General features: G+C 38.9%; 1 protein-coding gene across 15 annotated transcripts in view; it reads right to left on the reverse strand.

Moving 5' to 3' along the window:
- FOXP1 (forkhead box P1) overlaps window positions 1-14,213 on the reverse strand; it is a 508,113-nt gene that overhangs the window by 203,932 nt on the left and 289,968 nt on the right. For all 15 annotated transcript variants that reach the window (XM_054033886.1, XM_054033882.1, XM_054033884.1 and 12 more), the window contains one exon: window positions 9,952-10,133. In XM_054033886.1, coding sequence (XP_053889861.1) covers window positions 9,952-10,122 — 171 coding nt within the window. In that variant the 5' untranslated portion in view covers window positions 10,123-10,133. The remainder of the gene's footprint in view (window positions 1-9,951; window positions 10,134-14,213) is intronic.

The raw sequence follows: 14,213 nt of genomic DNA on the forward strand, positions 1-14,213 counted from the left end.
AACGACCCCCCCACAGTGGATTTTTCAACTCCAAAATGATTTCCCACTGAGCAATAGCTATCTGGCATTGCACGTTTCCAAGGAGCGATTGCCACTCGCTTCTCCACTGACAGCACAGCTCTCATTCTGGTGTCCCTGTGCTGGAGGGCTGGCGTGAGCTGAGCTCGGCACATAGATCCAGGAACGTAGCCTTGCACCTCTAAAAGTTGTGCAGCCACTGCTCATCATCCCAAACCTTTATAAACCTTTATTTTGACGCAATCCCAACAGTCAGTGCTCGTTTCTCAGGCCCAGCAGCAGCACTCAACCATCTATAGCTGCTCCGTGAACCCCACCAACAACTTTGAATTGGTTCTCACTATGTCCCACAGCAATTTGTCCTCCAAGAAACTGTCATGTTCCCTGTTGAGTCGGTTCTTCTTGCATGCAAATACTGCATGTTCGTGCACCCTGTGCTTGGAACACTTATGACAACAGTGCAGAGTTTTGAAGGCTCCATGCTTCTGCCAGATAGCGGACAGCGAGGAGGCGCACATAGGTTTTTGAAAACAGGTGTGAAAATTCTGGACTACGGATAACATTATGGGATGGAGACAGTTGCACGGTGGGAATTTGAACCTTTGCTCTCGGGCACCCCTGTGCAACTCATTTTGGTCCCACCATGTATTGCCAAAACTTCACAAAAAACAAATGTGCTAGATGGTGGCGGGTTGCACACTGGGATACCTACCCGTGATGCACTGCGCCTCGATAAAAGCACTCCCAGTGAGTAGGTGCACCATCAACAGAAGACGCCAAGTATGCGTGCACACAAGCAATATACTAACTACAGCGGTTTTATGACCACGTAACTTGTGTTGACCAAAGTTTGTAGTGTAGATGTGATCTTCAGCTGTGCCTACAGGGTGTGATTCCCTGCTCGGGTAGACATACTCGCACTAACTCTAATTCAGCTAGCACGCTAAAAATAGTATTGTCGCTGGGGTAGCACATGCAGTGGCGAGGGCTAGCTACTCCAAATATGTACCCATAGGGTCTGGACAGGTTTGGACTTGAGGAAGCTAGTCCTTGCTGCTGCTTGCCACTGTCATTGCTATCAAGGCCACACTTCTATTTTCAGTGTGCTAGCTCAACCAGAGTTAACACAAGCACATCTACTTGAGCTGGAAACACACCCCTAGCTCCAGGTATAGATGTAGCCTTAGGGCTGGTTCACATTAAGCCCCCAGTTCGAACTCAGATACGCAACTTCAGCTACGTGAATAACGTAGCTGAAGTCGAAGTGTCTTAGTTCGAACTTAAAGGTACTTACCGCGGGTCCACCCACGGCAGGCAGGCTCCCCCGTCGATTCCGTGTACTCCTCTTGCGGAGCAGGATTACCGGCGTCGACGGCGAGCACTTCCGGGATCGATTTATCGCGTCTAGACAAGACGCGATAAATCAATCCCAGAAGATCGATTGCTTGCCGCCGAACCAGCAGGTAAGTATAGACGTACCCTTAGTTTGTGGCAAGCTGGTGCATAAATCTACCTTGCATTTCCCTGTCTCATGCTCAGTGCCTGTGGGAACCCTGCTGCTGAGCACTCTAAGTTCAATAGTGTGCTTTGAAATGGGAGTAGATTAAACTGCGCTAGGGAACTTTTACTGCGTGGCAGCAGGGTCTGCATAGACACTTAGCATGCAGCAGGCTAACTGGGGGTAGATTAACACTCCAGTTTACCATGAATTAAGTGTTCAGGTAGACAAGCCCTTAGAATTTTAATCTGAAATGTTTTGGCAGAGCTATTATGCTGAATCTGTGCAGTTCCTAGCCACATCTGAAATGGCCTAACTTTATCTAGCACTACTAGCCCTGTATTTACAAAGCATTATTTTTACTACCAAATAACCCTTGAAGAGAAAAACAAGAAATAGAATGAAGAATAAATTGAAAAGCTGAACCTGAAATAAAGATGACACTTACCCTCGGCTTCAGAAATGTCTGTGATTTTACACTTACTTTAGAAATATATAGATTTCATACAGAAAAAAATAAAATACTCATTCAATTTAAAATAAGTTCTAAATGAATTTTGTTTTAAAAACAGTCATGGTGGCTAACAAAACTCAGAAAATAGCAACACAGCTGACAATACTCATATTACATTTGCAATATTGTAAAAATTTAAATTGTTTTATTGCACTCTTAACTGACTTTTAAAAAACAGACAACATTTAACTTAGAATAATAATTCTGTTTACTTGAGATGCTCTGCATGAAAGTTAGAAACGGTGAATCAAATTTAAATAAAAAAACCATGAAACATACCATATGCGAGAGCTTCACTATTTACAGTGTAACTTGTCGTTGTGCAAACATTCCGTTCAACTAGTGCTGAGTTCCTTTTCACTTGCTGTGATGCAATGGAGCTCCAAAGGAGAAAGAACACAATACAGGCCCACAAAAAGAGAAAATCACAGAACTTCATTCTGGTCTCATTTACATAGGTGTAAATCAGCCCTAACTCTGTTGAAGTCAATAGAGTTACACTGGTATAAAAGTAGTGTAAGTGGGACCAAAATCATGTTTGTAAGACATGACCTCTGTGAAGCAAAGGCTGATTGGTAGGATGAAATCTGTAAAATCAATGCAACATTATCCTACCTCCAAAAATGATAATGGAGTCCCATATACAGCCTGCTCTTTCACATTAACAATATATTTTAAAATATATTCTATTTCCAAGCAGTGAAATTTATTTTAAAGTATTTCAACACTCAACACATACTCTTGTTGGTCTGAAATCACATAAGCCCCAGTTCAGCAAGATCCTTAAGCACATCCCTAACTTTAAACGCATGAGCAGTCCCATTGATCTTAACATGACTATTCATGCACTTTACTTTAGGCACATGTTTAAGAGCCTTGCTGTACCTAGGCCATAATGAAGAAAAGTTCTATGCGAGTTCAAGATCACATTATACCTTATTAGGAATAATGCCTTTTTATGTCTGCCCTATGACTGACCAAAAGTTTGGTTGCATCATTTATTATACGACCCATAAGTACATAGAACCTCTCTACAATGGTTTTAATAACATCAATCGTTTGAAACACACTTTTAATTTATATCCTATATCCACTGAATTTCTCTATCAGTGCAGATAAATACTCACTTTAGATAGTAGCTTTAAAATGTCCCTTTGTTTATTTTCCCCTAACATGGCTAACTGGTGAATATATAACTTTTTTTGCTTTGATGAGTAAGCATGAGCAAATAGAGGCATGTATATTTTACAAGAGCAGAGTGCGAGTCTATAAAAACAGCATGGTCCTGTCGTTTCACTGGGGACTTTTCATACCAATCTACTAGGTTAAAAACCAAAAACAACACATTTCAAAAATCATATTTCTTTGAAGAGTCAACGTAAACCTAACTTACTACTGGGTTGGTTCGTTTTAATTCACAAGTAAAAAGTTATACCATAAAACCCTACAGGAGCAGACTTCCAAAGAGTGCTTCTAAATTTAGATGTGCACATAATTCAGATGGTTAGATGCCCAATGACGCAGTTCAGACACACACACACACACACACACAGTGCACGCAAATATGGAGGCCCCATAGCCTCATGTGGTTATTTATCAATGATTTTAGAAAGAAATCAAAATTAAACTAAAAACAGCTCAGCAAGTGGAACCAAGCAGCAGTTTCCCCACACCCTTCTTCAGCAGTAAGAGATAATTTAAGTCTTGTTGATGTCAATAAGGGGTTATAACAAAAGACATTAGTAGCAGAGATGATAAGAATGTTGCACGAATGTTCTCAGCATGGTTCATTGACAAGAGAGCTAAAAATTGTATTATTAAAAAAATCATTGGTTCAAAAATCCTGGCAAGGTAGCCATTCTAGGTTAAAACTTGTTTAATTTTGCCAGCGCTGCTTCATCTCTGAGCTCGCAGAGCCAGAGCTTTTCTGTTAAAAAGCAAAAGACATTTTACGCACAATTTTCCCTCTACTAGAAAGCGGTATATTGTGCCCTTCAGTGAACATAAAATTGATATTATCATCTCTTAGTTTATATCTCACTACTTAACCTTCAGATTAAAAGTTATTAGATTTGAATGACTAAAAAGACATCGTGTCACCTTCCAGTCAACGCTGGGAGATCGGAGAACTTGGGGGAAAAGGCCTGAGTGATAAAAACACTAAGTTACAATGTATGGAAAGTCTGCCTTTTATTCCCCCTGCTGAAAAAGAATCTACAATGAGATGGATCTTTCATGAGGTTATTGTAATCGTGAACTACCAGTGTAGTACAATGCAAAACCAGACACAATCCTGATGCCTTGTAAGTAGCTTAATCTATACTCTTAAATGGCTCTTTCAATGACAACAGCAGTTTAATAATTACACCCCATATCTTCCCAACAAAAGTGACTCAAAATGTGTTTTACCTTAAAGCCTAACAAACAAGTTTAGTCTAACCCAGTTGTGTCAATATGGAACAAAGACTTTTATCAAAGATCTACTTTAGTAGTTTTGTTCTAAAGAGATAAGTCCACTTCATGATCAGTGGGACCATAAAATTTCTGATGCAATTTATAACCTCCTTTCATGTTTTTTAAAAGATGAAACCGTTAGTAAATTTGTTGCTAAATAATGTGACAGCATTCAATTCATTTGTACTCTGATATATACCGAATGACTTCTACTCTGCCGACATGCTCAGGGTCTAACCAATCGCCATATTGGGGGTTGGGAAGGAATTTTCCCCCAGATCAGATTGGCAGAGACTCTGGGTTTTTGTTGCCTTCCACTGCAGCATGGGGCACGGGTCACTTTCAGGTTTAAACTAACGCAAATGGTGAATTCTCTATCACTTGAAGTCTTTAAACCATGATTTGAGGATTTCAGTAACTCGGCCAGAGGTTAGGGGTTTATTACAGTAGTGGAAAGGTGAGGTTCTGTGGGCTACCGTGCCGGAGGTCAGACTAGATGATCATGATGGTCCCTTCTGACCTGAAAGTCTATTGAGTACAATAATCTCTTGAAATTCCTAATTTACCAAATTAAAGCAGTCTCTGAATAATCTACATAATAACCACTTTACCACACATTTTCCTCTTTCTTTTGATATGGAAGAGTTTGGTGAAACCATACATCCCTTATGACACTTGTTTTCCTCAGTGTGAGACTTAAATCTCAATACCGCCAAAGGGCCAAATTGTGATACCCTACCATTGTAGCACCTTGCTACATGAACAGTCCCATTAAAGTCACTTAGCCTACTTATGGAGTACAGAGCTACTCATTGTGTGTAAGCTATCAGTATTTGGCCCAAAATATCTTATGTGAATGTTTTGTACATGAATAGGGTTCTATTTGTCTGCCAATTTATCAGATGCATTTGTTCAAAGGTAAGTAAAGGTGTAAAAGTAGGAAATATGAATGGAAAATTAAACAACATTTTATCCAATTCTGCTCAATAAAAAACTGCTTACCTTATTTTTGTAGACACAGGTTAAACATACTATTTAGCTAAAAACTCTTCAGAAACTTAAGTGACACTTGAGAATTACAGTCCAGTCCAGTTCAAAGACAAAGTGATGAAAAGAAACTTTCTTACATAAAGTGCAATTCTCTATATAAACTTCCTTCTTGTTTCTCTGTGTACCACTTGCATTTATATTGCTATTCTACTTTGACATAAAAGCAGTCACCTTGTAACCCTTTTTATCAAGTAATCTATGCACTACCTAAAAGTACACTACACTGCATCAGGCAAGCTATAGGTTTATATTATACAAACATTCCAATTCTGCCTGCTCAGCACTGGTTGTCAATAAATGCAAGCAATTGCAAAACAGCAATGTGTGTTTTTTTTCCTTAAGAGAACACTGATATGAGTCTGCCAGTTTTGCAAAATAAACTCTTTGCAATCTCTGCAGCTAATCTGTCAACAAATTACTATTAAAGTCATACCTCCTAAAAGTTCAAAAGGATTTTGGATTAGACAAAAGATACGGAGCTTTAGACTCTTGGGGCAGTACTTGGTATCAAACTGGAACCTTCTATGGATGTAGAGAGGTTTGCGTTTCTGCCATATGCAACAGAGCACTTCAGGTCTTGCTGTCATATGCTGGAATTCACCTTTATGTCCCGTCCTTTTCATTCCATTCATATTTTTTATCTTTCCATTAATAAACGAACAACACTTTAATGTACAGTAAAAAGTCACAACAAATGACACAATGTTATATGGTTCTTCAGAATCAATGGGCCATATTGCCTATTGGGGTAAATCTGAGAAACTCCATTGAAGTAACCGGAGCTGCACCCATTCACACTAAAACAAAAATCTGCAGTTACAAGTCTTTATTCATTACTTTTGGTAGGCAAGAGCTGTTCTATTACAGCTCCCTTGAGGCAGCGTGACTCTCAAAGGCCCCTCGGTCATTAGATGTTCTTGGTGAACTCTTCAGGTTGTGATTTGTATGAGCAACTTGATATTGCCACAGTTCTCAGTTGCTCTGTCTAAGCCTCTCTGGCCTATTACAATGTTCTGTCTCACCTCTATTGTCTGTTTAGGCAACTGGGAGTTCCTCTGGGCTGCTCCAATGCTCTGCTTGAGTTGCCTATTTCAGCTCTCCTTGAGGAGTCTGATGCTCCAGGTTACCTTGATGCTCTACTTGATGTCTCACAGGCAGAAAACAGTCAACAAAACCAGTGTTTGAGAAAAGACCCAGTTCTGAAAGATGCTGAACATCTTCAACTCGCACTGAACGCAGGAGAAGCTGAGGAGGATCACTGCCTTTCTCAGGAGGCACAAAGACTTTGTGAGAATGTGTTCGTTCTGACCACCCCTTCTGTCCATTCCTGGTGCTGATTCTTCTCATCGCCTACCATACAGCTCTCTAATTTTATCTTTCTTCATCTCTCCCCAGCTGCCCTCTCCACAAAGGACCTTATTCTGCCACCTTTACTCTTTTGGACAGTATTTCACTCCACAAGTATTGCCACTGACGTTAATCGGGACTACTCATCTTGAGTAAGTGTTACAGAACTAGGCCCCAAATTTGCTACTCAAAGGATGATTTAACATGCTACAAGAAATATTAGCACTAAGACCTATTTAGTTTCCCTCTACACTCTCTCCTGCAGTGGAATCAAACTAGTGACAAAGACAGTATAGTACTTGTACTAGACTCATCCCTGCCCTGATTGCAAGAGTACCCACAATCCACTTTATTCCTCCAAAATGATGAATACCAGCATTACCTGATGTTTTTCTATGCTATTATAAGAATTTACAAAAGCAAATGGATTTGTAAATTTGTTCGAACTTCCTGAATCAACCATTATTTTTAAGAGAAAGGTTTGTTTCCATAATTCAAAACCTCACATGTTGTTGGTCCTTGAAAGTCACAAACTTAATAAAAGAATTCAATTTCTAAAATCCAAGTCACTGCTTTATCTAAAAGTACTGCATGGCAGCATCTCTCGCTTGCCCATTGCTCATCATGGGACTGCACAGTTAACCAGCTAACCAAAGAGGAGCCAAGCTCAATCTACTGTCTGCTTATTTTTCAGAAAACACAAATGCCAGGTGGCATAAAGAAACACTTAGACTGAAATGCTCTTAAGAAATAGCTGTTTTATTTAAATAACCATTCATTTGTATTGAAGCAGCGTTATCTAGCACGCATTCTGTCAAGTGACCTGAGAGCATATGTTGTATATGGAGAAACATCTAAACATTATGCTCTGTGTTGTATGTGTATCTGTAAATGCTTGCATTAGCAGTCTGAAAACATTTTTCTTTCCGGCATTTAAAACTATTTTCAAAACACAATGATTGATACATTATTACACTAGTTGTGACAGTCCTTTAGATATTGCACTCTTTTTTAAAGAGGTGTTATAAACGAAGCAAACAGCTCACTTTTTCAAAAGAAAACTCAATAGAAAAGAGACTGATCAAAACAAATTAACAGTAGAATTAAAACACAGAACAGGAAGGCCTTGGCAAACCTGGAGGAGAGCATGTTAATCAAAAGCTATTCTAGTACTGGCAAAAGAGATACAAGCAAGGGGTAAAAAGTAAGTACGAATGAGAATCCTACAAAGCCGCACCATAAAGAAATTCTCCCCCAGTCAATTTCTATCTTTAACTCCCAGATCTGATGCCTGAAAGCATGATGGAGGAAGCACGTCCAGCTGTTCTGGGCATCATTTGGGAGTGGGTTGGAGGACCCCACAGAATTCTTTTTGGAATGCATCAGTCCCTCTCCTTAATTGCCCAGATGGGTGGCTGTTGAATGATACAGAACATTACATACAAGATTAAGATGTTTCCTCACTCAACAGCGATCCTTCTGGTTGATTACGGATAGGCGCTGACAAATGCTAAGGAGTGACAGCTTCAATGCAGATTAATATTTGGTGATAAGGAAGAAACATCCCAGTTCTGTATTTTTGGTCTACCAAATGCTATAGTTGGGTGATTTATTTTTTCACGTGTCACTAAACAAAGGGGGCGGGGGTGGGGGTGAAAACAGGACTGAAAAATTCCACAGTGTTCAAATCAAAGCAGTGTAATTAATTCATTTGGATATGAAACCTTTTTAAGAGCAGACCTTGGTGTTGAATGTACTTCTAACGTATTTTACGGTTCTAATTCTCTTCTACTGTCCTACATTAATCAAAGCTGTAACCCCTGTTGTCTTTGCACTACAAATCAGAATGTGCCCCTGGCGAAGAATGAGGGAAAAGTCAACAGGAATTAAGTTTCAGTGCAACTGTTTACTCAACTATGGCCTGCAGTTATTGAAATTTTATCCGTGGTTTTGTGTGACTACTGCAGTAATGAATTCAGCATGGCTGTGACTTTCTCACTGATGGTATTCTCACTTCAAGTAAAAACCTGTAGAATGAAAATGATTGAAACAACCAAAGTCTATTGCATTTAGTATCATACATTTCTCTGAGCTGCTTAATTGTGGCAGCTTTCTGTCTTACACTGGCAAACTTGGCTACTTGTTACTTTTTAAGCCTTTGGTTTTGCCTTGTTTTCAACTGCAGGTTTTTCTTCACCACCACCACAACCTGCTGAAAAGATCACTGTGCACTTAAGAGAGACTTGCACAGCCACCAAAAGGTTTTAAGAATGTTTACTGCATTACAGCTAGTACGGTTTAGGCATAAACACATTCACACAACTGCTGTAGCACAGCCTTTGTTTCCAAAATGGGTTGATGATACATGCTAAGCAGTTTGTTATAAGTCCTTCTCTAACCAGGGTTTCAAAATTGTATAAAGGGAGCAAAAAAAAAAAAAAAAAAAAGACAACATGTTATATGGCTAATCTACTAACAATAACACTGATGAACTCAATCGCGTCTGTCTAAAATGTAATAATTAAAGTACATAGGGGACATATTAATCCATAATTTTGCTCCTGATGATTCTGTAGTAAAAACAGGACTGATGGGGTGATTTCATTTTATTTAATTTTTTAGTTTCATTGCAGTAGGTACCTCGACAAACCGTTTAGCTAACAGAAAAGACTCTGTTGATAGAGGATGCTAGGTTATATTAAAATTTGTTGCAAAAACAAAAAACTCAGAATTAGTGACTCTTCCAACCAGTGACATATTTTGGAAACTAGTATATAGTGGTTCACCCAGTCACAGCCACCAGGCTCTACACATTTAGACCACAGAAACAGACTGATCTTTGGATCTTTCCAACGAGTGCATGGGAAAGGGCACTCATTGGAAAGAGAAGAAAAGTATAAATTTCCCTTTACATCATGATTGCTGTTATCTAAATATTACAGGGTATATCTCATACATTTGTATGGAGGCCTCCTAAGCATTTATTTGACTGGCAAATATCAAAGGTTTTAAGAGCTAACTACTTTTTTTTTTCTTTAGGAAGTGAAGTTGTAAATATATTGTACAGTACCTGCTGTTGCTGAAGATGTGCTAAATCTGCAGCCCCAATTTCAACTGAAGGTGTCTCACCGTTGGATCTCACTTCCCGTAGACTGCACTCTAGTAAATGGTTGCCACTGCTTGCTCCATTCTGAATAGCTGAACCGTTACTTTTTGTCTCAATCCCAGATTCTTGCATCATGACTCAAAAACCTGAAATAATTTAGGGGAGGAGGAAAAAAAAGCAGCTGTTAAAACAGTTGCTGTATATAAGGAGACATGCCCTGTTTTAAATCCTGCCAAAACTATAAACATGTGTCATTTCCCTTCATACAATTTATCTTTCATTAATGGTTCATGTTACCAGTTTATTTCTAAATATAGCATTATTTGCTCAATATTTACCCTTCTAGAAAAAATATTTTTCAAATGAACACATAAAATCAGTAATTAGAATTTTCTAATTACATCTGGATGTTTTACTTCAAAACTGACAAGTCATTCTATGTAACATGTTATGGACAACATCAAAACCTTGATACATATGGACAGGAGCACTAGAAGTGGAGTGTTGAGTATTCAGATTTCCAATCACACCATCATTCTGTCAAATTAGCAACTTTTATTACTATGAAGTACATGGAGATATTTCAGGTATCTCCAAGGTGCTGAGCAACCTTTGAAATGTGTTTCATCAATTTTCACAGAAGCAAATTCTTTTCTTCCAGGATTCATTCAGCCACTCACAGGATTCCGGTCCCTTTGAGTAAATCCCCTAGTGAGTGTTATCCATCTGACTTAGTATACACCTTAGTGATACTTCTTTACAACTAGAGTTAGCTGAAGTATTTGCAACAATGTATCTGAACAATATTGGCCTTTACTTGTGAAGCGTTCATAGAAATCATGACCCTTTGTGAACACATTAACTATTTGTAGATATTTGTCAAGTAGCTTACATGAACACAAATTTCAGTCCATAGGCTGTTCACAAACCATTCACTGACTGATCATTTGCAATACATTATCATGGTGTCTGGCTGATCATTTAAGTTAAAGATATAGGTTCTCCTCTTTAAATGGATGACAAACTTTTTTCTTTTTTTTTAATCTGGAGACTAATGAATAGCAAATAACGCTCTTCAATGATGAATTACTGGACAACTGATTGTTTATGCTAAAATTCTTGAAAGTTCTGGGATTCTTGAAAGTTTCCATGAATAAAGTCGCTGTGGTGAGAATGCTTGGGAACATTGTGACTCCAAAAATAATACTGAAGTGAAGTTGCCATATTTATTTATAAAACTATTCTCAATTCTCTTTTTGTGCCATTTGACTGGTTCTATTATAGGTATTTCAACCCGCTAGCCCCAATGCTAAAGGATTAAAATACCATTAGTTTTCTCTGTTTCCATTGACTCATCCTTCCTTCCTCCCTTACGGCTCCTCATTCCTCTTTGCCCAGAACCACTTGCCCATGGTGACACAAACGACTCACCAGAAAATAGGGACACAGAGTAAATGTTTCACAGCAGTGCTCAGCAGTACGGACCATTAGTAGCTAGAGGCAATATGTTGTTGATCATATATGCAAAAGAATTAGGAAAACGGGACGCTTTCCCAACAGAATTCCTTTCCCAACCGAGAGACTTTCCCCAAAGGCATCAGTAAGGAAAGCTTGCCTGTCTCCATCTGAATTTCAATAAGCAGTCCAGAAAAGCAGATCTTTTGTTTTCAACTGCTTTCCACTGGCAATAAAAGGCCCATATTTAAGGAGGAACCTGTTTAAATTCAATAACTCTTAACCAGTTCAGAAACAGGAAGAAAAATTCCCCCTCCCAGCACATGTGGGAAAACATCAATCAAAGGAGGAGAGAGAAAGCAATGCATTTCTAATGGAAAAGTACTAGGGAAAAATACTTTCCCCAGAAAATCCGCACAGGCATAATTTTGAGCCCTGAGACACCTACTGTACAATATTTGTTGGAGACTAAAAGGTTCTTTCCTTCCAGTGTCAACTCCCTTGGGTTAACTGCTCAGAGCAAGCAGCCCCTTTCACTAACATTTCAAGAGTAGCCCAACTGTCAAGCATTAAGTGACATGTAGCATCCAACTACGGTTATTGTTTAGCTCTGTGGGGTGTGCTACACTCCAGTCAAACAAACATATGCCACTCGCTAATTTGGTAAATTTGGATTCATAATGATGATCCATAAAGCTAATAACCAAGATGCCCTATCTGGGAAGCAACTGACTAATAAGGGCTTTGTCATATACATGCTACAACATTAGCATTAGTTTCTGATTCACAATCAAGGCTGGGGAAACCAAACATAAGAAAGACCCCCACTCCAGTCACTAAGGATCTATTCACCATACATGCTATGCACCTCTTTCACATTTATGGAAGGTGGTAGAACAGATTCAAATGTTCTGCTTACATTTAAATAAATTTCATCTGGTCTATGGAAACTTGTTTCAATTCACTCTGTGGGATCTTTGAATCATGCAAAGAGACAAAAGGACTACAAGGTTCATTATACTGTTTCTGTCAGTTCCCTTGTAAAACTTCACAGATCTAAATTAACAAAAACCTTTCTGTATGTAACTAGACAATGCATTTTGTTCTTAAAATTGATCCAGTTCTGATGTAGAATACATGTTGTCTTTTGCTCTTTACACACGCTACATGAAGAAACCACACAGGCATGGTAATAGCCGTTTTTGCTAAACATATACAATGTGCCCGACCTTCGCCCTCTCTCTATATTTCTATCTATCTATAGATAGATATAGATGTATCTCTTGCAGCTTTAGCAGGGTTCTGGTGACTTCTGAAACACAGATGACATCAGTGGGCTCACAATATATTTAAAGGAATATTACTCAATTCCTACACACTACCGTAAAAAAAGGCACATCTCCTTTAACCAGAGGGGAATAAACTAAAACCCCTTAACCTTTCTCTCTTCATCCATACTTAGGGCCAGATTCTCAACTGGAATAAAGGAAGCCTTATGTCAATTTACACCACCTGATGATCTGGTCAAATATGAAGAGTTAGAATTTGATTAGCTGCTTAAACTCATCTCTTTGAAACACACAGTCCCTGGTGGAAAGATGGCAGCACCTTTGGCCTAGGACACAGGTGTCAATTGCTATGAAGTTTTTATGGCAGCCTGAAAAAGCTGTAAGCGTCCTAGGAAGGGTGTTCATTTCGGATAGCGCTGAAGAACTGACAGTATGTGCCTCCAGCTGATATCGCACCAGTTGAAACAAAAGTAAAAAAAGAAATTGTACCTGAACAGTAAAGAAAAGACATCATGTTCCCAAGCTCTTCAGATAGATAACGAACAAGTTATCTTGGAGCAGACACATCGGGAAACTATTAAGAACACTTGTGATGTCAAAACATATGGCATGTTAGAAGAAAGCACTGCCCAAAGCTACCAAAAGCCTTGAGGAGACTGGCATCACTGAGGAGCAGATCAATAAATGCACAATCACAACTCCCCATGTGCACAAAACATCACTAGGTCTCAGGAAATAATTCATAAGCAAATTAGTCACAAAATTGTTTATTGCACCTCAGGTTAGAAAATCCTCCCGGAACAGAAAGAAATGTTGAAAATGTTGCAATTTTTCTCAATTTGTTTTCTCAAAAAAAGAAAACTTGAGTTTTCTCTGAACTTTTTTAAATTGCAAATGTTTTTACTCTTATTTTACATTTCAAAATACAGTAGCATGCATGAGTTCTGGCTATGGGGAGGGATAGCTCAGTGGTTTGAGCATTGGCATCTGGGACAAAAGTCTGTCTGGGGATTGGTCCTGCATTGAGCTGGGGCTTGGACTAGATGACCTGAGGTCCCTTCCAAGCCTGATATTCTATGATTCTACGCCTATCTCCTACAGTCAGGAGAGAATTAGCAGAAGCCATTGTGGATAAGGATCCTCAACAAAGGAAAAAAGAAGAAGACTGGACTAGTTTGGGCCTTACAAATTTAACAGAAAACATAAATCTGCATTCTCAGAACGCTTTAAAAAAAAATGACCCTGTAACGAATGAAAAAAAAATGAAAAATTGTGAAAACCTCTGTGCAAATTATTTTTAAAAATTGCTCACTTGTGTCTACCAGCTCTAAATGTAACCCTGGCTGGACAACAGTACAAAAAACCAAAAACAAACAGACACTGCCAAAACTCCTCCTCCAGATAAGATGTGTATAGGGGCAGAGAAGATAAAACACTTTGCTCCTTAGCTACAGTCAGCATGTGACTTGAGGTAAATAATCA

Source organism: Malaclemys terrapin, chromosome 7 (assembly GCF_027887155.1).
Source record: "Malaclemys terrapin pileata isolate rMalTer1 chromosome 7, rMalTer1.hap1, whole genome shotgun sequence".
In the NCBI taxonomy this organism is placed as follows: domain Eukaryota; kingdom Metazoa; phylum Chordata; order Testudines; family Emydidae; genus Malaclemys; species Malaclemys terrapin.